At 56.2% G+C, this 27,690-nt stretch overlaps 1 protein-coding gene across 8 annotated transcripts; it reads left to right on the forward strand.

The window, feature by feature from the left end:
- On the forward strand, nucleotides 1-27,270 carry FRMD8 (FERM domain containing 8). 8 transcript variants are annotated; one of them, XM_016921241.4, is made up of 11 exons: nucleotides 1-169; nucleotides 444-528; nucleotides 2,773-2,940; nucleotides 6,986-7,087; nucleotides 7,454-7,512; nucleotides 7,672-7,838; nucleotides 10,217-10,438; nucleotides 13,157-13,280; nucleotides 14,145-14,288; nucleotides 18,279-18,483; nucleotides 24,991-27,270. In XM_016921241.4, the coding sequence occupies exons 2-11, from the start codon at nucleotides 444-446 to the stop codon at nucleotides 25,107-25,109; spliced, it is 1,395 nt and encodes a 464-aa protein (XP_016776730.1). In that variant the 5' UTR covers nucleotides 1-169; the 3' UTR covers nucleotides 25,110-27,270. The 8 variants fall into 8 exon arrangements, with proteins under 8 accessions (XP_016776730.1, XP_063639139.1, XP_016776733.1 ...); XM_063783069.1 differs by having other exon boundaries at nucleotides 26,125-27,270; XM_016921240.4 differs by having other exon boundaries at nucleotides 15-169; nucleotides 6,923-7,087.
- Nucleotides 27,271-27,690: the final 420 nt, after the last annotated feature.

Here is a 27,690-nt window from a genome sequence, read left to right on the forward strand (position 1 = left end):
GGCGGGGCCTCAGGCGCCGCGCTTCCTCCCGCCGCGGCTTCCGCGTCGCTTCCCGGTCAGCTGCGTCCTTAGCGGGACCCCGAGTGCGGGCGGTGGCGGGCTTGGCGGCGGGGCAGGATTCCAGGCAGGAGCCTTGCCTCTCAGGTGGCGGGCTCTGCGACCCTGCGAGGTGAGAGCACAGCGACGTCTGGCCCGGGCCTCCGTCCCCGGCTGGGGGTGCGCCTTGCCCTGCCTGGGCATCCGGGTCGACCCCCGTTCTTGACCGTAGCAACCCGCACCCCTCCCACCAGCGCCCGGTCTGCACTCTTGGCCCCTCCAGGCAGCGCCGCTCAACCTTGCGGACCCAGCCTGGGATCCCTTACCGTACTCACCGAGAGCTTGAGGAGACCTCCAGCCCCCCATCCCTGGCTCCCGGTAACTGCTGTTCCTCTTTGCCTTTGCAGATGGACGGGACGGAAGGCAGTGCCGGGCAGCCCGGCCCCGCTGAGCGATCCCACCGAAGCAGCGTGTCCTCCGTGGGAGCCCGAGGTGGGTCCCGCCCGCATCTCCTCTTCCACACCCTCCTGGGACCCCAGCCCTGGAGAAGTAGCTCTGGCTTGTCTTCTTTTTCATTAAAGATAATTTATGTATCGACTAAGAAATAATAAGGTACATTCAGATGTGGAAAACTCACAGAAGTCAGAGGCTTTGTCACTAGTTTACTGGCCAGGTTGGGTCCTCGCTCTCATTTGTAAAATGAGCTTGTTTAACATAGCTGTGAAATTCAAATGAGATTATATGAATGAAAAGTGAAGGCTGATGTGGTTCACGCCTGTAATCCCAGAACTTTGGGAGGCCAAGGTGGGCAGACCACATGTGCCCAGGAGTTCGAGACCAGCCTGGGCAACATAGACAAAAAAGAAAGTGACACGTTCACTTTCTTTGTGTCATTTCTTTTTTTCTTTCTTTCCTTTCTTTCTTTCTTTGACAGAGTCTCCCTCTGTCGCCCAGGCTGGAGTGCAGTGGTGCGATCTCAGCTCACTGCAAGCCCCGCCTTCGGGGTTCACGCCATTCTCCTGCCTCAGCCTCCTGAGTAGCTGGGACTACAGGTGCCCGCCACCACGCCTGGCTAATTTTTTGTATTTTTAGTAGAGACGGGGTTTCATCGTGTTAGCCAGGATGGTCTCGATCTCCTGACCTCGTGATCTGCCTGCCTCAGCCTCTCAAAGTGCTGGGATTACAGGCGTGAGCCACCGCACCCGGCTGTGTCCTTTCTTTCTCCCAAACAACCTTTTGAAAGCAGGGATCAGGCTGGGCATAGTAGCTCACACCTGTAATCCCAGCACTTTGGGAGGCCGAGGCGGGCGGATCACTTGAAGTTGAGAGTTCCAAGAGCAGCCTGACCAACATGGAGAAACCCCTGTCTCTACTAAAAATGCAAATTAGCTGGGCGTGGTGGCACATGCCTGTAATCCCAGCTACTCAGGAGGCTGAGGCAGGAGAATGACTTGAACCTGAGAGGCGGAGGTTGCGGTGAGCTGAGCTCGCACCATTGCACTCCAGCCTGGGCAATGAGGGTGAAACTCCGTCTCAAAAAAAAAAAAAAAAAAAACAGGGATCATATCATGATCTTCATTTGATAGGGAGGAAACTGGGCCCTAGGGAGGTTAAGTCCCAGGCAGGCTGTGGAAGCTCTCCAGGTGATTACATACTGCAGCTTCTGGTGCCTCAGTTCTTGCCTGAGAAGTAGATCTGAACCTGAGCCTCCTCGAAGTGATTTTGTGATCTCTGAGAGTAGCTGCTGGAGCATAACAGACTGGGGGTCCAAGGAGCACCTTCTCTTGTGTAGATGAGAAACCGTGCCCTTCCCTTCCACACACTCTTGGAGGGAGGAGTATTAGCTCTACTTTTACAGATGAGGCAACTGACAACTTAAATTGACTCGCTGAAGTTGGCCAGCGACCAGGCAAGGATGGGAACCCGAGTATGTCGGCCCCAAACTCCAGTGTTCCTTCACCATGCCTGCAGTCTCAGGGATGGGGATTTGAATCTGGTTGCTCTTCCAGGTGTCTCCATTTGGCTCTGGAACCCACAAGTTGTCACAAGGGAACTCTCAGCTATTTGGGCTGTTCTTCCCTAGCCTGCTTCGTATTGACTCCTGAGGCTTAAAGAGTCCTCAGACTTAAAGAGTCCCAAGGAAGCTGAGACCTGGAACTTGCTTTAACCTGGGTGACCTAAAGAATCCTCTCTTGGCATCTTAGCCTCAGTCAGAGAGAGACTTGCCTAAGGACAGCAGCGGGTTACCAGCTCTCGCTCCTGCCAGCCAGCCAGACTAACTGCCATAGCCTCAGGATGGTTTCAGCCTCTCTATGCTGTGGTTTCAGCCTCTCTGTGCTGTAGTTTCACATCTGTGGCATGTTCTTGTTCAGGGCAGAAGAACAGCTGAATCCTTGGGGCAGCTATGGTGGTGAGGGGCAGGTTTGCAATGGCCAGGCTTAATTTGAATCTTGGGGGATTGCGGTGGGGCTGGTCTCTAGGCAGGAGTTACTGGGTTTCTGGGTGGTTTGAGGGTGTCAAGGAAGCACTAATAGATAGCACTCGTGATAGGGTCTTTTGGGGCTGCTGGGGCTCTGCCTCTGGCGAGGACTCTGTCTCAGGAGCGTAGCCCTGGTCACCCCTGAGGGGTGTAGGGTGGGGGCTCCAGCCCCAGTGGGTGGTAGAGGGTGCCTGGTTGGCCTGGCCTGGCTGTGCCAGGCAGAGGCCTCAGCTGAGCCTGCCTGGTCTCCATCACAGCGGCTGACGTGCTGGTATACCTAGCGGATGACACGGTGGTGCCCCTGGCTGTGGAGAACCTGCCCTCGCTCAGTGCCCATGAGCTGCACCGCGCTGTCCGCGAGGTCCTGCAGCTTCCAGACATCGCCCTGGATGTCTTCGCGCTCTGGCTGGTCTCCCCTCTGCTGGGTAAGGCTTGGCAGTGAGGAGCCCAGGCTGGAGGGTTGGAAGGGCACTGACCAGTACAGGAGGGAGGGGGCAGTGTTTGGAGCCGCTGGGGAGCCGCTGGCCACTGCCCATGGGGAAAGGTGGGACTTGGGTTTATCCTGAGCTGTCCACCTGTCTGAGCACCTAGAGCCCTGAGAAGGCCCCCGCTCCTGGCCCTGCTGTCTGTCTTTCTGCTGGTGGTGGAGGAGTGGACACGCCTGCCCCCCAGGTCGTGCTGGGACTGGGTGGTCCAGGAACAGTACCGCAGGAGGGAGGGAGGAAGGGGGCCTTGTCTGCCGAGCATAACCTTTGCCACAACCTGGGTGGTGTTTGGGAACCATGATTTCACCTTGTCCTCAGGCCTAGGCCAGTCTTGCAGATGGAAGTTGTAGTTAGGGTGGTGAGACCACTGTGTGGCAGGAGCAAGACAGACCCAGGCCTGAGTGGCTTCCCGGTCGGCCTCTTTGAACTGTTCCTGTTCCTTGGGGACAGGGAGGAGAAGGGACATGGCTCAGGAAGTAGGCCCCTCTGACCCTGAGGCTCTTAGTGAGGGTGGGAAGAGTAGAGACTTGACTTCTCTGGGAGGGGGGTCTTCAGCCTCCAGCCCTGCCTGGCTGGCCTCGTGACCACCCACATCCTGCCCTTTCAAGCTGAAATTGCAAGATGGAGGGACTTAAGGGCGGTGGCTCTCTAGACACTCAGCTCAGGGTCCCTCAGTGAACAGGGTCTCTGAGCCTGCTGGTTCGCACAGGAGGGGGCCAAGGGAGAGGCTGCCCCATGTTGTTTAGTAAATCGGTGCCATGGGCCGGGCGAGTTTTCTTAGCTTACACATTCCCTTCGTTATAGAGGAATGCAGGCAAGAAGAGGGTGACCAGTCCCATTGAGGGAGTGCGTAGGACAGCCTGGGTTAGGCCCAAGGGGCCCCCAGCAGTTATGTCTTCTCCTGAGGCTGCTGGTTGGGGGAGAGGGAACATTTGGCACCCCTGCTCCCCACCCTCATCCTTCTCTCCACCCCCTCCCCCCTGCCAGTAGAAGCTTCCTGCTCAGCTGCTGCTGGGAGGTGCTCGCCCACCCTCTTCCTGCTGCCCCGGCTCCTCGGCCACCTCATGCCCAGCCTGGTCACCTCTCTTTCACCTCCGGGCCTCGAGTCAGGACTGTGGGCCCCTTGGTTTGTGTCTGAAAGCTGGGGGTACAGTTCTGCATGGGTTGGCCCCTGCCTTACCTCGGGAAGCTCCCAGAGCCTGCTGGGCAGCCTGCCTCCTCCTCTCACCTCCTCCGTCTCCACTCCCTCCTCACCACATTCCGGCTCTCCCACGGCCGGAGGCCGTGAATGGGCTGCTTTGTTGCCCGGCCCACACAGGAGGATGGTGGCAGAAGACCCCAGCACAAAGTCAGCACCCACTCTGTTCCCAGGCTGGGTTCAGGGAGGCTGAAAAGCCACTTCAGCTGTGACTTGGGCCCCCCCAGAACCCTTTTCCCCCGACCCCTGTACCCCCTGATGGGGTGAACCGGTGACAGATGCCCCAGGGCCGTGAGTGCCCTGCAAGGGCAGGGAGGGGCGCCGTCTTCTGGAGCTGCCCTTCATGCCGGATGTTTTGGCAGGGCTTAGCCTTCTCAATGTCGTTGTCACTCTGCATGGAACAGGGCTCCAGGGCCCTTCCGTCCCTTTTGGATAACAGCCTCCAGGCAGGAAGGCCCCATCTGGAAGTGTCTGGGACTGCGGGAGTTCTGAAGACAGGAAGGAGTCTTTTGAGCTGCTGGGGCTTGGGGTTAAGGCTGGTCAGGGCTGGGCTGTAGGCAGCAGGAAGGACATCGTTGTCTCCAGGGTGTCCCTAGGCCCCATCTTGTCAGTTACTGTGCTTGTTCCACAAGGACGTGCAAAGCCTCTCTCAGGCCACGTGGTATTCTAGATGCTGGGAATACAGGAGGGAAGACCCTGGTGGAACTTAATTTAACTTAATTTTATTTATTTTTTATTTTTTTGAGACAGAGTCTCACTCTGTTGCCCAGGTTGGAGTGCAGTGGTGCAATCCCGGCTCACTGCAACCTCCGCCTCCTGGGTTCAAGCGATTCTTCTGCCTCAGCCTCCCGAGTAGCTGGGATTACAAGCAAGCGACACCACGCCTGGCTAATTTTTGTATTTTTAGTAGAGACGGGGTTTTCCCACGTTGAGCAGGCTGGTCTCGAGCTTCTGACCTCAAGTGATCCACCCGCCTCAGCCTCCCAAAGTGCTGGGATTACAGACATGAACCACCACGCCCGGCCACCATTGGAATTTTAGAGCCTAAAGGATGGTAAAGGGGGGTTTAGGAAGCAGAGCTCTGTTCCTGGTTTAGCCAGTAGCCCCATGTGGCCTCAGGCACTGTGCCTTCCCCAGCTTCAGTTTCCCTGCTGTAAAGTGGGTGATCTCCATGTCCTCCAGCCCTTTGAGTTCCCAGACAGAGAGAGCATGAGGACCCCATGAGGGGCTCAGTGGCCAAGTGAGGGGAGTTAATGGAGCCCTTTCTGGAGGGAGTGGGGAGGCGACTATTGGGGGTAAATGGTGTTTCCCTACTGGAGGTGGTGACAGATGGGTGGGGCCCAGGGTCTAGGTTGTAAAGGAGGGCTGTGGGGCCTCTGGGAAATCTGGACCAGAAATGTTGGGACGAGAAAGGGCTGCAGAGGCTGGATGCAGGGGTGGGTGGAAGGGCTGTGGGCAAGGGGGCCCGTGTGGAGCTGTGGCTGCTCTTCCAGGTGGAAGGCCCAGATGGCCCAAAGAGCAGAGACAAGGACCCCTGGCCTCAGGCCAGCAGGAGGGGCGATTGGCCATCAGTGGGGACTGCCTAAGGGTAGAGCAGGGAGATGTGGATCAGGCAGCGCTCGGGAAGCTTGGAGCAAGCGCTGGCTCCTGCACCCCGGTGACGGACATCCCCGTACATCTCTGGATGAACTTGGAAGTGGCCTCACACCTCTCAAAGGCAGAGAACCCGGTGGCCACTGTTTTTTGGTGGGCGCTGGTGTGTGAGCTGAAAGGCTTTGTCCCTCCTGGCCTGAGGCATTGAGTCCTGGGTCCAGAGCAGTGGTGGCGTGGGGCAGCCTGGAGTTTGAGGGGCTGGACTGCTGCACTTGGTCATTCTGCCAACCCCTGGCGAGGTCACTGCGCCCCAGGGATACAACGGTGGACAATTCTGCAGCCCCTGTGGGTGGCAGCAGCGAGGAATGTCAGGTAGTGATCAGCCTGTGAAGGCAAACAGATGTGGTGCCATTGGGATGATGGAAAATTTTGAGGAGGTGCTGCCTTAATTAGGGGTCCAGGGAAGGTGGCCCTTGAACTTAGACCTGAATCAGCCAGCCACGGGAGGATCTGGGGCAAAGGAGTCCAGGAAAAGAAGAACAGCAAGCGCAGAGGCCCTGGCACAAGCAAGCTGGGGATGATTTAAGGAGATTTAAGAAGGCCAAGGTGGCAGGAGCAGAGTGGGAGAGGCAGTGAGAGAGGAGATAAGGTGGGAGGGCCAGGCAGGAGCTGGGTTGCGTGTGGGCCACGGAGGTGCAGAGCTTGCAGGATGGAAGGTCAGCTGGAGCTCCTCAGAGGTGTCGGAGGTGGGCAGTGACGACGGGGAGTCCCAGGCTCTGCCAGTGGGGGGGCAAGGCAGCCCCTCGGGCCTCTGGGCCCCAGTTGTCAATTTCCAGTTCTGCTTCCTGATGGCACTGAGGGTTCCTTTGTGCCCCAGCACCTTCCATCGGCCAGTCTCCAGTTTCAGCTTGCCGTGGGGCTGCAGTGAACACTTAGTGGCTGGCTCTGCCTGGAGCCAGACCCCCGTCGCTTGCTGTGTGACTGTGGACAAGGAACTTGGCCTCTCTGAGGCTGATTTGCTCTATGGGTGAAATGGGGGATAGGGTTATTGCAGAGTAAATGGCTCTGGACCCTTGGCGCCTGCTCAGTTACTATTGGTTGCGACTGTCGTCATGCTGTGCGGTGTGATAGGTGGAAGGGCAGCCGCTGGACTGGCCGGAGGCTACATGGGCCACTCCCCATCTCGTCCTGCAGAGGTGCAGCTGAAACCCAAGCACCAGCCCTACAAGCTGGGACGCCAGTGGCCGGAGCTGCTGCTGCGCTTCACCAGTGCCCCGGACGATGACGTGGCCATGGGTCAGTGCTGCTGCCTGTCTGTCCTTGCCTCGGGACCACCTGAGTCTGCATCTCTGGCTCCCAGCCCAGCCAGGGCCCTGCCAGCAAGGAGCTGCCCTGGCTGAGGGGCAGGGCCTGCGTCTCCCCCAGGCTCCGTCAGCCACCCCTGGCAGGGGAGGAAGGGGTCCCTGAGTGAAGCCCCATTGGGGGATGGGCTGGGAGCCGCCGGGGCACGTTGGGATGAGCTGCACACTCCACCCTCTGCACGGCCCTCCGGTTTTCTCAGCCCTGGTGGGTGAGGTTGGTGGCCGGGGCCTGCGCCAATCGGGAGAGGGGAGGGCTAAGCAGAGTGGGGATGCCCGGCAGTGACCCAGCCTCTCTCCCCAGATGAGCCTTTCCTGCAGTTCCGAAGGAACGTGTTCTTCCCAAAGCGGCGGGAGCTCCAGGTGAGGCAGGAGCCCTGGTGGCCCCACCAGGCCTGGCCCCTTGTGCCCAGCCTCCCTGTCCCTAGACCCCTGGACATTCGCACCTTGCCCCAGCCCAACTGAGCAGCTCTCCCTGCCCCAGCCCAGCTGAGCGGCTGTCCCTGCCACACCCACCTGCAGATCCATGATGAGGAGGTCCTGCGGCTGCTCTATGAGGAGGCCAAGGGCAACGTGCTGGCTGCACGGTACCCGTGCGACGTGGAGGACTGCGAGGCTCTGGGCGCCCTGGTGTGCCGCGTGCAGCTTGGGCCCTACCAGCCCGGCCACCCGGCAGCCTGCGACCTGAGGTGAGGGCCTGTGTGACTTGAGGCGGGGGCGCTGGGTGGGGGAGTTTGTCCTTGGAATGAAACTTACAAGCAGTCTTCAGTCTCGCAAGGTGGGGGCAGGGTCCTGGAGTCAGGAGGCCTCAGCCCCGCAGGCTCACTCTGGCCCTGGGCAGTTGTTCCGCCCCTCAGCCTCCTTTTCCTCACCTGCCCTGGGCTGGAGCCTCAGGTGAAGTGAAGTCTGGGAGAAGAATCTGGAGCCCTGCCTCCTGCCGGCCAGGGTCAGAGGAGCTGGGCTTTTGGAGTCACAGCCAGGGACCACCCAGATACTGACCCTTTGTCACCAGTAACAGGCCAGCTTAGTTCCAGACTCCTGGGGTGTTCCCCAGGCGGTCGGCAAGCTGGCTGTCCACCTCCCAGCCCTCTCCAGGAGCCGAGTTCTCTGCTGTGTAAATTAGCAGGGCCTTGGGTGGCGAGGATTGAGTCTGCCCTGCCAAAGCCCAGGCCGGTCTCTGGTCTCCATGGAGGATTATCCCGAGGTTTAGAAATAATTCCAGTGAAGGGGCCGGACACGGTGGCCCAGGCCTGTAATCCCAACACTTTGGGAGGTCAAGGCAGGCAAATCGCTTAAGGTCAGGAGTATGAGACCAGCCTGGCCAACATGGTGAAACCCCATCTCTACTAAAAACACAATAAGTAGCCGGGTGTGGTGGCGCACACCTGTAATCCCAGCCGTTTGGGAGGCTGAGGCAGGAGAATCACTTGAACCTGGGAGGTGGAGGTTGCAGTGAGCCAAGGGCATGTCACTGCACTCCAGTCTGGGTGACAGAGTGAGACTCTGTCTAAAAAAAAAAAAAAAAAAAATGCCGGGTGCGGTGGCTCACGCCTGTAATCCCAACACTTTGGGAGGCCAAGGCGGGCAGATCACCTGAGCTCAGGAGTTCAAGACCAGCGTCAACGTGGAGAAACCCCGTCTCTACTAAAAATACAAAATTATCTGGGCAAGGTGGTGCATGCCTGTAATCCCAGCTACTCGGGAGGCTGAGGCAGGAGAATTGCTTGAACTTGGGAGATGGAGGTTGCAGTGAGCCGAGATCGAGCCATTGCACTCTAGCCTGGGCAACAAGAGTGAAACTCCGTCTCAAAAAAGAAAAAAAAGGACTGAGCGCTCCAACTGCAGCTTATCTGATGGCTGGTCCACAGCCCACAGAGTACCCGCTGCCTGAGGCGGGGAACCAACTGTGGGTATGCCAGGGCCTCTCCTGCTTCATGTGGGGCGGGGGAGATGCCCTTTCTTTTGTGAGCCTGTGCTAGTTGTAGGTTGGCGTTTTCACGTTTTTATCTGGCAGAACAAAGCATTGAGAGCATTAAAACCCCTGCACCAGTTTTGGTTATAAAAGTTCCACCAGTTCAGAAATCCCAACAGTCCTGACTTGGTGACACAGATGTTGCTCTGAAACCCTCCTGCTGCAGTCTGATTCTAGGCAGGTGGGGGCTCTTTGTTCGGCCTCCAGACCTTCCCTCAGCCTCTCACCTCTGCTGTGAGCTGCAGACCTGGGCCCATCTCCTGGGCCTCCTTCACTCGTCTGGCTGCCCTGTGTGTCTGTGTGCTTTCGCAGGTGGGGGTCAGGGACCTCTGCAGTGCCGGGCACACTGCGGGTGCTCAGGGTGGTGGGTTCCTTCCCTTCTGGGGGTGAAGAGGGGCCTGGTGACTCCCTGTGTCTTTCCCTTCGGCTCCTATGAGTTTCCTGGGTGGACACGTGGTAACCAACCAGGCAGGAGGCAGGAAGGGTTGGGTGACAGGACCAGGCCCCATGGGGGCCCTTGGTGCACATGGGGCTGCAGTGCAGAGGCTGCCGGCTCAGGCAGGACTGGTGGGAAGTGCAGGAAGGTGGGGCCCGGGTTCCTGTTCCTGGATGGAGATGCAGGCATCTGGAGCCGCAGGATGAGCCTTTGGCTTCAGACGGTGACCCCGGGTCAGACGGGCAGAGGGACAGCCCCAGGTGGGCCTCATAGGGAGCCCCATCACAATCCTTGGCCTGCACCTGGAGAGCTTGTCAAGTTTTAGGGCCGGGGGAGCTCACCTGGGACAGATGGGGGTGTCACCATCCCCACTCTGCAAAGGAAGCAGGCGCAGGACAGGAGGTGCCTCTCACCAGCTGTACAGCTGCTCTCGGCAGAAGCAGACAGGCTGGCCCTGGAGTCTGCCCTTCGGAGAGGGGCTGAGAACTGAACCCCCTCTGTCTGGTGCCTGGGTCTCCCCTCGTGGGCTCCTTACCCAGCCTCTGACGTGGAAGTAGATGTGTGTCTGCTTCCTCCAGGCAGCCTTGCTTCCCTCGCCCTCCCCCTTGAGCCTGGCACCTCTGGTTGGGCCGCTAGCACCTGTCTTCCTTCCTCCACAGGGAGAAGCTGGACTCCTTCCTCCCTGCCCACCTCTGTAAGCGGGGCCAGAGTCTCTTTGCTGCCCTCCGGGGCCGTGGGGCCAGGGCCGGGCCGGGCGAGCAGGGCCTGCTGAACGCCTACCGCCAGGTGCAGGAGGTCAGCAGCGATGGCGGGTGCGAGGCCGCCCTGGGCACCCACTACCGCGCCTATCTCCTCAAGTGCCACGAGCTGCCCTTTTATGGGTAAGAGCCACAGCCCCGCAGTCCCCCACCCCCTCCACAGGCTGTTCTTGGGCTTTGCTAGCACAGCTGCCAGTGAGCCCACCTCTGCTCCAGCTGAGCTGTGTCCCCATGAAGTGGTGTCTTGTCACGAGCACCTCAGGCCCCACCGTTCCAAGCTGGGCACCTGTCCTCCCCTTCCTCCTGTCAGGGGCTGGGACACCTTGGATGGGTCCTCTCCTTCTACCTGGCACAGTCACCTCGTCACTGGCCCAGCCGACCTCGCCTTCAGCCAGCTGTCTCTGTCACGCAATTGTTGTCTAACAAACATCTCTGTGCACCTACTGCACGCGCGCTCCCTGGGCACTGGAGGTCCCCCTGAGCCAGAGACACCGTGCCCCTGCCTGATGAAGCTGATGTTCTAGTGGAGAGAGACGAGAACACAGAGGTTTAGGAGAGCCTGTCATTGGGCACAGGCGGCAGCCAGAAGACCAGAGGATGGGGTGTGGCTTGGGCCTTGTGGTCAGAACAGGTGAGATGGTCAGATGCAGGACGTTCTGAGGGCAGAGTGACAGGATTTGCCAGATGGATGTGCAGTGGATGAAGCGAAGGAGAGGAGGCAGAGAGGACTGGCCTAAGCCCCTGGCAGATGGCGTTGTCCTCTGCTGAGCTGGGGGCGGCACTGTGGAGTGGTCAGGGAAAGTTTAGGAATTTGGTTTTTTGTTTTTGTTTTGAGACAGGGTCTTGCTCTGTCACTCAGGCTGGAGTGCAGTGGCACAGTCGTGGCTCACTGCAGGCTCGACCTCCTGGGCTCAAGCAAGCCTCCTGAGTCGCTGGGACCACAGGTGTGCAGCACCATGCCCGGGTAATTTTTTTTTTTTTTTTTTTTTTTTGAGATGGAGTATCGCTCTTGTTGCCAGGCTGGAGTGCAATGCCATGATCTCGGCTCACTGCAACCTCTGCCTCCCAGGTTCAAGCGATTTTCCTGCCTCAGCCTCCCAAGTAGCTGGGACTACAGGCATGCACCACCATGCACGGCTAATTTTTGTATTTTTAGTAGAGATAGGGTTTCACCATGTTGGCCAGGCTGATCTTGAACTCCTCACCTCAGGTGATCCGCCTGCCTCGGCCTCCCAAAGTGCTGGGAGCCACCATGCCTGGCCTAATTTTTGTATTTTTTGTAGAGACGGGGTTTTGCCTGTTGGCCAGGCTGGTCTGGAACCCTGGGGTCAAGTGATGCTCCCGCCTCAGCCTCCCACAGCACTGGGATCATAGGCATGAGCCACCGTGCCTGGCTGGGAGCTTGCTTTGGACATGTTGATTTTGAGATACTTGTTAGACGCCCCACTGGCGACTTCGCGTGGGCATCTGGTGTCTAGTGCAGTCTGAACTGGAGCTCGTATTTGGCGAATCCTATGCATATGGATGGCACCTGAAGCCTGGAGAGATGCTGGGAGGCAAGTGTGGGCCAGGTGAGAAGGGGCCCTGGGCCCCCCAGCAAGGCAGGAGGGCTCTACCTGCAGCAGCTCCTAGCGCATGCCCCGCTTGTCCTCCTGGCAGCTGGCAATGGATGTGGGCTCCAGCCTGGTGGGCGAGCGTGAGCAGGGATGGAGACAGTGAGTGTGACCAGCTGTCACAACTCTGCTGTAAAATGGGGTCAAGCAACGGGTCTTGTAGTGGTTTTGAGGGGGAGGTGACAGCCCATGTGTGCTGACCGGCAGGTGGCCCTCTCCTGGCTGCTTCGGTTTCCTCAGTGAAATCGGAGGGCTGGCCATCAGCTGAGCTTGGGGGACAGAAGTCTTCCAGAGGAGGCTGGAGCAGGACGGCCCCAGGAATTCAAGGTGGCCCGTGCTGGTCTCCAGCCCCATCCCATCGCGTGGAGAGAGCGGGGTTTAACTTGGGCTCTGGCTCAGTGGGTGGTGAGGGCAAGGGTGAGCCTGAGGGACAGGAGAAGGCAAGGCTGCAGGAGGGACAGGTGGCAGCTCTTCTCAATGTTTTTTTTTTTTTTTTTTTTTTTTTTGAGATGGAGTCTCGCTCTGTTGCCCAGGCTGGAGTGCAGTAGCACGATCTTGGCTCACTGCGAGCTCCGCCTCCCAGGTTCACGCCATTCTCCTGCCTCAGCCTCCGGAGTAGCTGGGATTATAGGTGCCCACCACCATGCCCGGCTAATTTTTTTTGTATTTTTAGTAGAGATGGGGTTTCACCCTGTTAGCCAGGATGGTCTCAATCTCCTGACCTCATGACCCGCCTGCCTCGGCCTCCCAAAGTGCTGAGATCACAGGCATGAGCCACCGCGCCCAGCCTCTTCTCAGTTTTGAGCCCTGGAGCCACTCCCCTCACCTCCTCGTGCTTCCCAGCAGGTCCCTGCTGCTGAAAGGTCTCCGCCTGGACAGTGGTCAGCAGGCTCTCCTGGCCACCTCCAGCAGCCCTGGCCCCCAGACCAAGTGCCAAACCCACATGACTGGCTTTGCTCCACACCTGGGGCCATGCGCTTCCCTCCGCCTGCAGTGCCCACCCTTCTCTGTGCCATCAGGCCCTTCTCCCTCCGGTCGCACACTGCCAGCTCAGATGCTGCCACCCCTACGAAGCCTCCCCTTCATCCCACCTCTGTTTCTCCCTTCCCTGGGGCGGGTTTCAGTCACCCAAACAGCAGAAGTTTCTCAGAACCCAGGTTGGGGCCTCGAGCAGCCTCCCTCAGCATTTCTGGTGCTGGCCGGAGGCTGACCCCAGTCCCCTCCCCAGGTGTGCCTTCTTCCACGGTGAGGTTGACAAGCCGGCCCAAGGCTTTTTGCACCGGGGTGGGCGCAAGCCAGTTTCTGTGGCCATCAGTCTGGAAGGCGTGCACGTCATCGACAGCAGAGAGAAGGTACTGCCCCCAGCTCCTCCAGGGTGGAGAGGATGGGAGGGGGCTCCTGACTCAGGTCTTCCTGGTTCCTCTGGGCCTGTGGGGGCCTGGGGGCAAGGTGGATGGACTGTCTGGGAGGCACCCTGCCTCCGTCGGATGTCCTCGTAGCCCCTGAGGGTGATCCTGGGTCCTCTTGCCCAACATGCTAGGCTGTGGGGTGGCCGGGGCAGGGGAGGCCGCAGCTGGGACTTCACTGCTGAGTGGAGGGAGGGCAGCAGGGCCCGCTGCTCTGCCTGGCTGATGGCTGGAGAACAGCCTGATGCTCCAGAAGACCCCGCGACGGGAGCCCTCTTGGGCTGACCGTGTCCTCTTCTTTCTGCGTTTGGTGGCCAGCCCTGGGTAGAGAGCCGCATCAGCAGCCAGCCCTGTGGGGCAGATTACCTGTCCCTGGGCAGAAATTTGCTCCTAAGCCAGCAGAAGAGTTTTGGCTGGCTTCTGGTTGTCCCGGAAGAGGGACCCCAGCCCCTGCTGCCATCTGTGTCCTGGGAGGCAGGGCCCAGCTCAGCCTCATGGTAGATGCCACCCCCGACCTCATAGAAGAGACTCCGCTTCCCCACCTGCCTCCTCCCCCACGTGCCTCCCCCGCTGTCAGGGGCTTGGCCTGCTGGTGGGACTGTTGTGGGAGAGGGGATCTCAGCTTCCCTGGACCACAGCCCCTGGCAGGCTCTGATGAAAGCTGAGGCTCTCTCCTTACAGAAACACATGAACAAATGTAGACTCAGCCTTGGAGAGGCACACACCCTGGCCAGGTGTCTGAGTGGGATGGGGTGGGGAGCAGACCTCTGCCCAGGGGTCAAGCCTGGCTCTGTGTCTCCTGCTGGCCAGCATGTCCTGCTGGGCCTGCGCTTCCAGGAGCTGTCGTGGGACCACACCTCCCCCGAGGAGGAGGAGCCCATCTTGTGGCTGGAGTTCGACGGGGACAGCGAGGGCACACCTGTCAACAAGCTCCTCAAGATCTACTCCAAGCAGGTAGTGCGGGTGGTGCCTGCACACGGGTGGGGAGGCTGGGCCCAGGTGCCCTGGGTCCCAGACAATTAGAGGCACCAGGCTGGCGGGCAAGGAGGTGAGAAGCTGCCTTGGGCCTGAGGATGAAAGCGGCCTGGGCACAAGGGGTGCCTTGAGTCCTGCTGACCCGGAGCTGCCCTGGGAGGTCAGGAGGCCTGGTCTGCAGACTCCACGCCGGTGGTGGTGGCAGCTGTGGGGTTCGGGCAGCTGTTTGTTGAGGGCTTGTTGAGTGCTTTGAGACCAGCCTGCGCCCTCCCCTCCTGTCCCCAAGACCAGTGCTGTTGTGACCCTATTCACAGTCACCTGCGGTGGGCGTGGAAGCGTTGGGCCTCTCCAAGCCTGTGTTTGATTTTCCCCTTCATTCATCGTGTTTTACTCAGCACCGAGCACCTCCTCCACCCCAGCCTCCCTCCCCAGCCTCCCTCCCCTGCCTCCCTCCCCAGCCTCCCTCCCCTGCCTCCCTCCCCAGCCTCCCTCCCCTGCCCCTCCCTCTCCCACTTGGGTCACATCAGAGGCCCCTCCCTCCCACAGGGCCCTTTCAGGACTGTTCCCACCCCTTCCTCCTTTCATCTCGGGTCTCTCTGGATCCTTCATTCCACACCTCTCCGGCTTCCTTTTGGTGCCCTTCACCCCTCCCTTTGCAGCCAGACCCCACCCCTGCGCCTCCCATGCTGGGGGCTTCTTCTAGCCCCATCGGCCTCTGCTTTGCCACAGGAGGGCCCCCTCCCCCTTCTCAGCTTAACTACATGCTCCTGGAAGCTTCTTTCCGCCCCCACCAGCCACCTCCTCCCCCAGCTTCCCCTGCTGCTCCCCATTTTCCTGGCCCCCCTCGAGGGCACTCCTCTCCCTGCCTCATGGCTTTGAACTCCAAGATATTCTCACCTTTATGTTCAAAGTTCACAATTTTCTTTTTTTTTTTTTTTTTGAGACGGAGACTGGTTTATGCTTTTTGTTTCCTAAGAAATTTTGCCTAACCCAAGACCACAAAGATTTTCTCATGTTTTCTTGTAGAAGTTGTATAAATTTAAGCCTCCCAGCCATCCCAAAGTCGATATTTTACATCAGGTGTGATATACAGGTCAATGTTCATGTTCGTGTTTACAGATTCTCAATTGTTTCGGTGTCGTTTGTTGAAAAGACATTGAATTGGCCGGGCATGGTGGATCACGCCTGTAATCCCAGCACTTTGGGAAGCCAAAGTGGGCGGATCTCTTTAGGCTCGGAGCTCAAGACCAGCCTGGCCAACAAGGTGAAACCCCCATCTCTACTAAAAATACAAAAAATTGGCCGGGTGTGGTGGCACACGCCCGTAATCCCAGCTACTACTTGGGAGACTGAGGCACGAGAATCACTTGAACTGGGGAGGCAGAGATTGTGGTAAGCCGAGATGGTGCCACTGCACTCCAGCCTAGGCAACAGAGTGAGACTCTGTCTCAAAAAAAAAAAAAGACATTGAATTGCCCTGACATCTTTGTTGAAAATCAATTGGCTGTACATGTGTGGGTCTGTTTCTGGATTCCCTCTTCTAAACCACTGATATATGTGTGTCTTTCACTGATAATCACACTATATATTGATTTTTGAACCTTTATAATAAGTCTTGAAATCAGGTAGTCTGATGTCCAGAACTTTGTTCTTTTTAAAATGGTTTCCATAGAAGTTTTAGAATCAGCTTGTTGATTTGTAGCATGCTCCCCTATCCACCCCCCAAAAAAAGGCTACCTAGGATTTTTATTGAGATTGCATTGATTACTTCGGAGGTCATTGACCTCTTAAGTCTTCCAGTCCATTTATTTCTGTATCTCCATTTATTTGTCTCTGATTTCTTTCATTAACATTTTATAGTTTTCAGCATACAAAGCTTCTGCATCTTTTGTTAGATTTATCCGTTTCTTTTTTTTTTTTCTTTTGGTGCTACTGTAAATGGCACTGTTTTTAATTTCAATTTCCAATTGATCATTTCCTTATATAGAAATATAATTGTTTTTGTTTTTTTTGAAACACTCTTGCTCTGTCACCGAGGCTGGTGTGCGGTGGCGCAATCATAGCTCACTGCATCCTTGACCTCTGGGCTCAAGCTATCATCCCTAGCCACAGGTGTGCACCACCATGCCAGGCTAACTTTATTTTATTATATTTGTAGAGACAAGGTCTCACTATGTTGCCCAGGCTAATCTTGAACTCCTGGGCTCAAGTGATTCTCCCACCTTGGCCTCCCAAAGTGCTGGGATTACAGGCATGAGCCCCTGTGTCTGCCTTTTTTCTTTTTTTCTTTTTTTTTTTTTTTTTTGAGACAGAGTCTCACTCTGTCGCCCAGGCTGGAGTGCAATGGCGCGATTTCAGCTCACTGCAACCTCCGCCTCCTAGGTTAAAGCGATTCTCTCACCTCAGCCTCCTGAGTAGCTGGGATTACAGGAGCCTGCCACCACGCCCAGCTAATTTTTGTATTTTTAGTAGAGATGGGTTTTCACCATGTTGGCCAGGCTGGTCTCAAACTCCTGACCTCAGGTGATCCACCCGCCTCGGCCTCCCAAAGTGCTGGGATTACAGGCATGAGCCACGGCACCTGGCCTGGCCTGGGACTTTCTATGTGGACAGTCATGTGGTCTGTGAGTTGGGACAGCTGGGTCTCACTCTCCAATCTGTGTGCCTCTTGCTTGCCTTGCCTGACAGTGCTTCTGACCCCCAGTGTAGGATGGATAGGTGTGCGCAGGCGTCCCTGACGCACCTGGCCTGAGAGAGAACGTTGTCTTTCACTGAATAAGTGGGATTTCGCTGTGGGTTCTTCAGAGATGCGCTTCATCAGGTTGAGGAAGTTCCTTTCTGACCCTGGCTTGCTGAGTTTTATCTTGGACAGATGTTCAGCAGAGCTTCCTCTTTCGGCTGCATTTGAACAGCAGGCTTCCTGAGCCTCAGAGGCATGTTGCTGTGCAGGAGTTTTTGTTCTAGGAAACTTAGTAGGCTTCCCTGTTATGGTTGCACTCAGGACTCTGTCCCCACCGGCTGCCGTCCCCTCGCCAGCCCACTGCCCTTTGGCTGGTGGAGTCCACTTGGTGAGGAGAGGAGTGTGGGTGGACTGAGCTGAGGGCAGGGAGCGTGGAGAGCCCACCAGGCCTCTGCTCTTCCTTCTGGGCCAAGCAGCAGTGCCCACCCGCCCAGCCCAGAGGGATTGTAGCTGCCCTGTGGAGAGGCAGGAGCCAGGCCAGTCTCCGCAGGGTCACTCCCAGCGTCTGACCCAGCCCCACCAGTCAGGAGCACAGGTGGCCATTCCTGTCTACTTGGCCTCACCTTATCCCAGGCCTGCAGCAGTGCTTGGCACGTGGGAGGCACTCAGGAAATACCTGTGTCCTAAGGGGTACCACCCTCTTAACACCCTCTGCGACTCCCTCAAACCCCTGAAGGCCCTGTCCTTGGTGCCCAGCTGTGCCCGCTGGCACCCGGCTGCTGCATCTTTTCTGTCAGTGTGCCTCATGCTTCACACCTGTTGAGTAGGAGTCACTTTTGAAGAACGTGCTGGCAGGGAGCCGCCCGCCCCTGCCCTGGTGACATCGCGCCCCTTCCTCCTGGCTGCAGGTTTTCCTCCCAGCCAGCACCACCCGCCTCCCCGCCCCGCTTCCCCACTCTTCGTCCTCTCTGCAGCAGCCGGCTCCCTACCCCCTCCCTCCCCACCTGCTTCTGCCCATGGAGTCAGCCTTCCTGGGCTGTGCCTTCTGACCAGAATGTTCTTTCTTTCCCACCTGAACTCCCAGATCTGGAGATCCCTCCTCATCCACCAGGACTCACCTTCACAGTCACCCAAGTGGGACACCTCCCCTGCCTCCCTGCTCCCTCCCTCCTGAGTGATGTGTGTCCCCTTCCCCGCTTCCCCAACCAGAGAGCAGAGCTCATTTCAGGCTCAGCAACAGGCATGGAAGGGGGGCCTGGCCAGGCCTCACACTGCCCCCTCCTCCCCAGGCCGAACTGATGAGCAGTCTCATTGAGTACTGCATCGAACTGAGCCAGGCGGCGGAGCCCGCAGGCCCCCAGGACAGTGCGACTGGCTCGCCCTCGGACCCCAGCTCCTCACCGGCTCCTGTTCAGCGCCCCAAGCTGCGGAGGCAGGGCAGTGTGGTGTCCAGCCGGATCCAGCATCTCTCCACCATCGACTACGTGGAGGACGGTGAGCAGCCCTTCTGTGCATGTGCACACACAAACACGCATGCGCGTGCACACACCGGGGGGAGTTCCTGAGGACAGGGCATTGCAGAGCAGCTCCAGACCCAGTGTGAGCTGGCCTCCATCTCAGGACACAGCTGTGAGCAGGCCGAGCCCGGGCCTTGGCCATAGTGCCTTTCCTGTCCCTTCTCACTGCTGCGTCACAGACGTTCTGCAGCATTGTCCAGGATGTGATCCGGGAAACGACTCAACATTTGTTACTGAAGTGTTGGGTAGGTGGGGCGCGGTGGCTCATGCCTGTAATCCCAGCACTTTGGGAGGCCAAGGCAGGAGGATCACCTGAGGTCAGGAGTTCAAGAACAGGCTGGCCAACATGGTGAAACCCTGTCTCTACTAAAAATACAAAAAAAGTAGCGAGGTGTATGGCAGGCGCCTGTAATCCCAGCTACTCGGGAGGCTGAGGCAGGAAAAACGCTTGAACCCGGCAGGCAGAGGTTGCAGTGAGCCGAGATTGCATCATTGCACTCCAGCCTGGGAGACAGAGCAAGACTCCGTCTCAAAAATAAATAAATAAATAAATAAATAAATAAATAAAGCGTTGGGTAAATCACTGCTGTGACCACATCTTGGGGTGTTCAGTGCAGCTGGTAAAAATACAGTACCCAGGCCGGGTGCAGTGTCTCACACCTGTAATCCCAGTACTTTGGGAGACCAAGACAAAGAGGATCACTTGAGCCCAGGAGCTCAAGACCAGCCTGGACAACAGAGTGAGACCCTGTCTCTACAAAATAAACTTAGCTGAGCACGGTGGTATATGCCTGTAGTCTCACCTTCTTGGGAGGCTGATGAGGTAGGAGTATCTCTGAGCCCAGGAGTTGGAGGTTTGCAGTGAGCTACGATTGTACCACTGCACTCCAGCCTGGGTGACAACAATGAGACCCTATATATATATATATATTTTTTTTTAAATTAATTAATTAGTTAATTATTTTTGAGACGGAGTCTCACTCTGTCGCCCAGGCTGGAGTGCAGTGGCATGATCTCAGCTCACTGCCACCTCCGCCTCCCCAGTTCTAGTGATTCTCCTGCCTCAACCTCCCGAGTAGCTGGGACTACAGGTGTGTGCCACCACACCCGGCTAATTTTTTTTTTTTTTTTTTTTGAGACAGAGTCTCACTCTGTCGCCCAGGCTGGAGTGCAGTGGGCGCGATCTTGGCTCACTGCAAGCTCCACCTCCTGGGTTCACGCCATTCTCCTGCCTCAGCCTCCTGAGTAGCTGGAACTACAGGCGCCCACCACCATGCCCGGCTACTTTTTTGTATTTGTAGTAGAGACGGGGTTTCACCGTGTTAGCCAGGATGGTCTCGATCTCCTGACCTTGTGGTCCATCCGCCTTGGCCTCCCAAAGTGCTGGGATTACAGGTGTGAGCCACTGCACCTGGCCCTAATTTTTTGTGTTTTTAGTAGAGATGGGGTTTCACCGTGTTAGCCAGGATGGTCTCAATTTCCTGTCCTCGTGATCCACCTGCCTTGGCCTCCCAAAGTGCTGGGATTACAGGCGTGAAACACCACACCAAGCCCGAGACCCTGTTTTTAAAAAGGAATACCCTGGCCGGGTGCAGTGGCTCACGCCTGTAATCCTAGCACATTGGGAGGCCAAGGCGGGTGGATCACCTGAGGTCGGGAGTTCAAGACCAGTCTGACCAACATGGAGAAAACTCTTCTCTACTAAAAATACAAAATTAGCTGGATGTGGTGGTGGTCGCCTGTAGTCCCAGCTACTTGGGAGGCTGAAAGCAGGAGAATCGCTTGAACCCAGGAGGCGGAGGTTGCAGTGAGCCAAGATCACGCCACTGCACTCCAGCCTGGGCAACAAGAACGAAACTCCGTCTCAAATAAATAAATAAATAAATAAATAATAAAAAGGAATACCCTAAATGCATCTTGTGTCAGATCCTGGAAGAGAGGACATTTGTGGAAAAACTATTGAAGTCCAAAAGAATTTTAGTTAACAGATACCGTGTCAGTGTTCATTCCTTAGCTCTGATGTGGTGACAGAACATGCTGTCATTGGGAGAAGTTGTGGCGGTATTCTGGAACTCTCTACACCTTTACAGCTTTCCTAGAAATCTAGAATTATTCCATGATAAAAAGTTTTTTAATGCAGTAACAAAGATCTACATTTATTTATTTATTTATTTATTTATTTATTTTGAGACAGAGTCTCGCTCTGTCACCCAGGCTGGAGTGCAATGGTGTGATCTTGGCTCACTGCAACCTCCGCACCCTGGGTTCAAGTGATTCTCCTGCCTCAGCCTCCCGAGTAGCTGGGATTACAGGGGTGAGCTACCACGCCCAACTAAGTTTTGTATATTTAGTAGACACGGGGTTTCACCATGTTGGCCAGGCTGGTCTCAAACTCCTGACCTCAAGTGATCTGCTCACCTTGGACTACCAAAGTGCTGGGATTACAGTGTGAGCCACCGCACCCGGCCAGAGATCTACATTTTACATGGCAAGATGTTCACAAAATAATATTCAGTAAAAAGAAATGGCCAGGCGTGGTGGCTCACGCCTGTAATCCCAGCACTTTGGGAGGCCAAGGTGGGCAGATCACAAGGTCAGGAGATCGAGACCATCCTGGCTAACACGGTGAAACCCTGTCTCTACTAAAAAAGAAAAAAAATACAAAAAATTTAGCTGGGCTGGTGGCAGGCACCTGTAGTTCTAGCTACTCAGGAGGCTGAGGCAGGAGAATGGTATGAACCTGGGAGGTGGAGCTTGCAGTGAGCCGAGATCGCGCCACTGCACTCCAGCCTGGGCGACAGAGCGAGACTCCACCTCAAAAAAAAAAAAAAGAAAGCAATGGTAGGCCAGGTGCGGTGGCTCACACCTGTAATCCCAGCACTTTGGGAGGCCGAGGCAGGCAGATCACGAGGTCAGGAGATCGAGACCATCCTGGCTAACACGGTGAAACCCTGTCTCTACTAAAAATACAAAAAGAAAAAAAATTAGCCAGACGTGGTGGTGGGTGCCTGTAGTCCCAGCTACTCGGGAGAATGGCGTGAACCTGGGAGGCGGAGCTTGCAGTGAGCGGAGATCGCGCCACTGCACTCCAGCCTGGGCGACAGAGCGAGACTCTGTCTCAAAAAAAAAAAAAAAAAGGAAATGAGTAACAGGACAGCATGTGTGCAGCCATGCGCATGAGGAGGGCGGGCCCAGCTGTGGCCGTCAGCGGCTGTAGCTTTGACTTTTTCTTTGTACTTCTTGGAGCACGTAAATCTGTTACAATGAACATGTCATTTTTATAGTCTTGTAATTTTTAGAATAATTGTTTTTTCTTTTTTTTTTTTTTGGAGACGGAGTTTCACTCTTGTTGTCCAGGCTGGAGTGAAATGGTGCGATATCGGCTCACCGCAACCTCCACCTCCCTGGTTCAAGCGATTCTCCTGCCTCAGGCTCCCAAGTATCTGGGATTACAGGCTTGCACCACCACGCCCAGCTAATTTTGTATTTTTAGTAGAGACGGAGTTTCTTCATGTTGGTCAGGCTGGTCTCCAACTCCCGACCTCAGGTGATCCGCCCGCCTTGGCCTCCCAAAGTGCTGGGATTACAGTCGTGAGCCACTGCGCCCAGCCCTAGAATAAGTTTTATAATCAGAAAAAGCAAACTTTTTCTACAATGTAATTTGGACCACTGTGTGGCATTCCTTGGCATGGTTTTTGCACGCTCATTTTGACCCAGTCCTCTGCTTGTGGGCATTACAGTTTTCAGCGTTCAGCTCTTCTAAACAGCACACCTACAGCAAAGTCCTTCCTTAGAATCTGAAATGTTTCCTCAGGATACTTTCCTAGAAATGGCCTTGCTAATGTAAAAGTGTGCAGATTTTTTTTTTTTTAAATAGGATTTCACTCTAGTGCCTAGACTGTAGTGCAGTGGCCTAGTCAAGGCTCACTGCAGCCTCAACCTCCCGTGCTCAAGCAGTCCTTCTGCAGTCTCCTGAGTAGGTGGGACTAAGGTCATGAGCCACCACTCCTGGCTAATTTTTAAATTCTTTGTCAAGGCAGCGTCTCACTATGTTGCCCAGACTGGTCTCAAAACTCCTGGGATCAAATGATCCTCCCACCTCAGCCTCCCAAAGTGCTGGGATTACAGATGTGAGCACCGTGCCTGGCCGATACGCTGATTTTGAAGAGGCTTTTCATACCTGCCACCTTCCAGAGAAGTTGTGCCCAGGTGTACCCTCCCCAGCAGAGAAGATGGTGTCTGCCTCCCATGCCCTCACCCACAATGGGTGTAATCATTCCGAGCCAAAGGGAACTTGTCTGGGCTGGTGTTTGAACACAATGAGATTGGAAATTTTTTTTTTTTTTTGAGAAAGTCTCGCTCTGTTGCCCAGGCTGGAGTGCAATGGCATGATCTCGGCTCACTGCAACCTCTGCCTCCCGGGTTCAAGTGATTCTCCCTGCCTCAGCCTCGCAAGTAGCTGGGATTGCAGGTGCCCACCACCATGCCCGATTAATTTTTGTATCTTTAGTAGAGACAGGGTTTCGCCATGTTGGCCAGGCTGGTCTCAAACTCCTGACCTCAGGTGATCTGTCCGCCTCAGCCTCCTGAAGTGCTAGGATTACAGGAATAAGCCACCGTGCCCAGCCGATTGCAAATTTTTACGTGCTTGATCATATTTAGATTTCCTTCCTGAATTACTGATGATTTCTTTTGCTCATTTTTCTTCTGTTGCTTGACTTTTTAAAATTAACAATCTGGCCAGGTGAGATGGCTGTAATCCCAACACTTTGGGAGGCCGAGGCAAGCAGATTGCTTGAGTCCAGGAGTCCAAGACCAGCCTGTGCAACATAGCAAGACCGCATCTCTATTTAAAAGATTAGCAGGGCATGGTGGCTCACGCCTGAAGTCCCAGCTAGTTGGGAGGCTGAGATGGGAGGATCACCTGAGCCCAGAGGGTTATGGCTTCAGTGAGTTAGGATCACAACACTGCAGTCCAGCCTGGGTGACAGAGTGAGACCCTGTCGCAAAAAAAAAAAAAAAAAAAAAAAAAAAAATTAACGTCTTGGCTAGGCTCACACCTGTAATCTCAGTACTTTGGGAGACAGAGGCAGGAGGCTCACCTGAGGCCAGGAGTTCGAGACCAGCCTGGGCAATCGAGCAAGACCCTGTCTCTACACAAACTAAAAAAACCTTAGCCATGGCTCACACCTGTAGTCCCAGCTATTGGGGATGCTGAAGTGGGAGGATCACCTAGGCTTAGGAGGTAAGGCTACAGTGAGCCGTGATTGTAACACTGCACTCCAGCCTGAGCAACACAGCTTGTCTCAAAAAAAAAACCACAAAGGCGGGTCATGGTGGCTCACACCTGTAATCCCAGCACTTTGGGAGGCCAAGGCAGGTGGATCACGAAGTCAGGAGTTTGAGAGTAGCCTGGCCAATGTGGTGAAACCTGTCTCTACCAAAAATACAAAAATTAGCCAGGCACAGTGGCCCACGCCTGTAATCCCAGCACTTTTGGAGGCCAAGGTGGGTGGATCACGAGGTCAAGAGATCGAGACCATCCTGGCCAGCATGGTGAAACCCCGTCTCTACTAAAAATACAAAAATTAGTGTGCGTGGTGGCGCACACCTGTAGTCCCAGCTACTCAGGAGGCTGAGGCAGGAGAATCGCTTGAACCCAGGAGGTGGAGGTTGCAGTGAGCCAAGATCGTGCCATTGCACTGCGGCCTGGGTGACAGAGCAAGACTCCATCTCAAAACAAAACAAAAGGCCGGGCGCAGTGGCTCACGCCTGTAATCCCAGCACTTTGGGAGGCCGAGGCAGGCAGATCACGAGGTCAGGAGATCGAGACCATCTTGGCTAACACGGTGAAACCCCGTCTCTACTAAAAATACAAAAAATTAGCTGGGCGCCGTGGCGGGTGCCTGTAGTCCCAGCTTCTCGGGAGGCTGAGGTAGGAGAATGGCGTGAACCTGGGAGGCGGAGCTTGCAGTGAGCCGAGATAGTGCCACTGCACTCCAGCCTGGGCGACAGAGCGAGACTCCGTCTCAAAACAAACAAACAAAAAACAAACCCAAAAAAACCCAAAAACTAACATCTTACAGCAATATGGTACTTTTGTTTTAATTAATGACCCGGTATTGCCATTATTAGCCAAAGTGCCTACCTTAGTCAGATTTCCATAGTGTTTTCCAGACATCCCTCTGTGCCAGGATCCCACCAGGACCCCACACTGCATTTAGTTGTCACGTCTCCCCAGGCTTCTCTTGGCTATGAAGGACCCTCCTTGTTTGTGATGACCTTAGGTCGGCAGTGTTAGGGAGCGCTGCTCGGGGTATACTGTAGCATGCTGAGGGGAGCTGAGGCTCGGATGAGGGGAGCTCAGTCTGACCAGGCTCTGGAAGGAGCCGTCGCGCTGGAGCCAGAACCTGGCTTCCTGGGCCTGAGCCCCCTCACACAGGGACAGCGCCTCTGCTCAGTGTGCCCTCCCATTCCCTCGCAGGCAAGGGGATCAGGCGAGTGAAGCCGAAGCGCACCACATCCTTCTTCAGCCGGCAGCTGTCCTTGGGCCAGGGGAGCTACACCGTGGTGCAGCCCGGCGACAGCCTGGAGCAGGGCTGAGGACGCTGCACCCGGCAGGAGGAGGGCGACTGGGGGCCCTGGCCCGGCACTGTCCTCCTGAGGGGCAGGCGCCGGCTGCAACAGTCTCATGGGTCACCACGTGGGGAGGGCTGCCTCAGCAGGTTTCTCAGACCACGGAGAAGTGACTTTTGGGCCCGGGGCCATGCCCGGGCTGTGCAAAGCTGGCCAGGGCCTCCTGTAGGGCTCCTCTGCAGCCTGCCCTCCCTTCCCACCTTCCCCCGGACGCTGGGCCCTGCTGCTCTCTCAGGACCATCCGATCAAGCTGCAGCTGCCACCCTCACCTAGAAACATGCCTTTGTGCCCACCTCAAGATGGGCAGTGTCCCTGTTCTGAAGTGCCCAGTGGCAGCTCCAGTGGTAGAGGACCAAGGATTGAGGTTTGGGACCTGAAGCTCCAGTGTGTGCCTTTGGCCTCTTCCCTGGACTTGGGTGACCAGTCTCCGCCTTCCTCCTGCTAGTGCTCCACCCCCTGGACTTGGATGACCAGTTTCCCACCTTCCTCCTGCTGGTGCTCCATCCCCCAATACCAGGCTGGGCCACCACTCTGAGGAGGGTGGGAGGGGCCTCCCTGGATTGAACCGGGACAGAAACATAGTGAGGGCCCCCACCACACCTCCCTGGTTGAATCAGGAATGGAGGGAGCCAGGCAGGGCCCTACCTGGGGTCCTGTGCCCCTCGTTCTGGTCTCCTTTGCAGGCACGAGATACCAGAAAGAGCATGCCTTTCTGATAGCCTTTGGTGATGTCACTGCTGGGAGGTGGCTGTCCTGTGGACCACCTGGCCTCCAGACCCACACTCACAGTCTGTGAAAAACTGAAAATCCCCTGGTGGGCACTCCCTGGAGCCCAAGCAGCTCCCCTAGGGGACTGACCGGACCTGACCTCTCCTCCTGTGTCTGGGTCTTCAGGTTTTAGTTTGGTCTTTGTTCATCTGAGTTGTGCTGGGGCAACGCCAGGAAGTGCCCTGGGTAACCTCTGCTGTGCGCTCCTTCCCAGGTGGCGCCATGGATTCCTCTGGGGGCTGGCGCGTGCCCGGAAAAGCCTGGGCCACACGGGACACTCTCTTCTTTATCGAGGACACTTGGAAAGGTGACTGATATGGGTGCTTGGCTTCTCTGGTCCCAGCTTGCCCTCCGGGGAGCAGGGGCTCTGTCTCGTCCCAGATGAGCTGAGAGCCCCTGAAAGGAGGGCTTTCCCAGCCCTGGGACCCTCCGAGGTGGGTGTGCGGGTCTCACAGGTGCTTCCTGGGACTTCCTGTGGCTGCACAGGGCTTGGCTTTGTCTTCGTTCCCGGTGGAAAACCGTGGGAGAGGAAGCTTGGGCCTCTACTCCAAGTATCAGAGCCTGTTCACCCTCCTCCCTTTGGTAGCTTGTGAATGTGCCAGGTGTTTTGAGGTAGGCTTGCCTTCTGGCAGCATGGACTTTGTTAAAATAATAGGCGGAAAGAAGAGGCCTGGGAAGGGCCCCCAGTCTTTTGGAATGTCCTGGTCACAGGGTCATGTCAGCTGCCAGTTCTCGTCTCCCGTCCTGGAGTTGCTCGGTCTTGCGGAGCTGCCCGCCTGCCTGTTCTGGCGGCTCCAGCGCAGGCTGTCCCTGCTGCTTTGATTCCAGGTGATTTTATTTTTTTTATTTTTTTGAGACGGAGTCTCGCTCTGTTGCCCAGGCAGGAGTGCAGTGGCGCATCTTGGCTCACTGCAACCTCTGTCTCAAGCGATTCTCCTGCCTCAGCCTCCTGAGTAGCTGGGATTACAGGTGCGTGCCACCAGGCCCCGCTGATTTTTGTATTTTTAGTAGAGATAGGGTTTCACCATGTTGGTCAGGCTGGTCGTGAACTCCTGACCTCATGATCTGCCCACCTCAACCTCCCAAAGTGCTGGGATTATAGGCGTGAGCCACCGCCCCCAGCTGATTCCAGGCGAATTCTTCTCTGATGGGCGGGCGAGGGTGTGTTCGTGTGATGGGTTGGAGTGTGTGTGTCTGAGTACACAGATGATGTGTTTTCCCTTCAGCTTACGTTTTCTGAGCATCCATTGTGCCTTAACATTTTCTGCTTGTCCTTTGGGACAAAGCAGTATTTTACTCATTCTTTGAATGTTCTCATTCTTTTGTATCATGTGACTTATTAAAATCAGTTTCTAACAAACTCTGGGGCAGCTCATGATATGAAATAATGAGGGTGTGTCCATGACAGTCCAGGAGTTGATTACAGGCTGCATGTTTGGTTTTCATGAAACGTACGTCAAGGTGTGCAGCCCTCAGGCCGGCCAGGTTGATGCCCACGGAGCACCCGAGTGAAGCTGTCTCATCTTGGCGGCTTGTACTCCCAGCCCCACGTTGCCCAGGAGGGGCTCTGGGGTTCCTGTGGGGACCAAGGTGGGTAACTGTAGATGCTCATGCCCTTCCTGAGGGCACCTCATGCTCCAGGCCTAGCAGGAGGCCGTTTGTTTCCCACAGATTCTGCTGTCAACACCTACCTGGGAGGGAAGGGACAGTAGCAGACCCCTGGAGGACTCTGAGCCCTGCAGCAGCCACCCAGGACCTGGGCCTGCAGGATGAGCACCAC

Source organism: Pan troglodytes, chromosome 9 (assembly GCF_028858775.2).
Source record: "Pan troglodytes isolate AG18354 chromosome 9, NHGRI_mPanTro3-v2.0_pri, whole genome shotgun sequence".
Classification (NCBI taxonomy): domain Eukaryota; kingdom Metazoa; phylum Chordata; class Mammalia; order Primates; family Hominidae; genus Pan; species Pan troglodytes.

Bases quoted from the DNA above. Each gene is read 5' to 3' on its own strand.
- FRMD8 (XM_016921240.4), top strand. From the start codon at position 444: ATGGACGGGACGGAAGGCAGTGCCGGGCAGCCCGGCCCCGCTGAGCGA. The intron at 13,281-14,144 runs GTACTGCCCCCA...CCTGCTGGCCAG, and splicing joins TCATCGACAGCAGAGAGAAG to CATGTCCTGCTGGGCCTGCG. The intron at 14,289-18,278 runs GTAGTGCGGGTG...CCTCCTCCCCAG, and splicing joins TCAAGATCTACTCCAAGCAG to GCCGAACTGATGAGCAGTCT.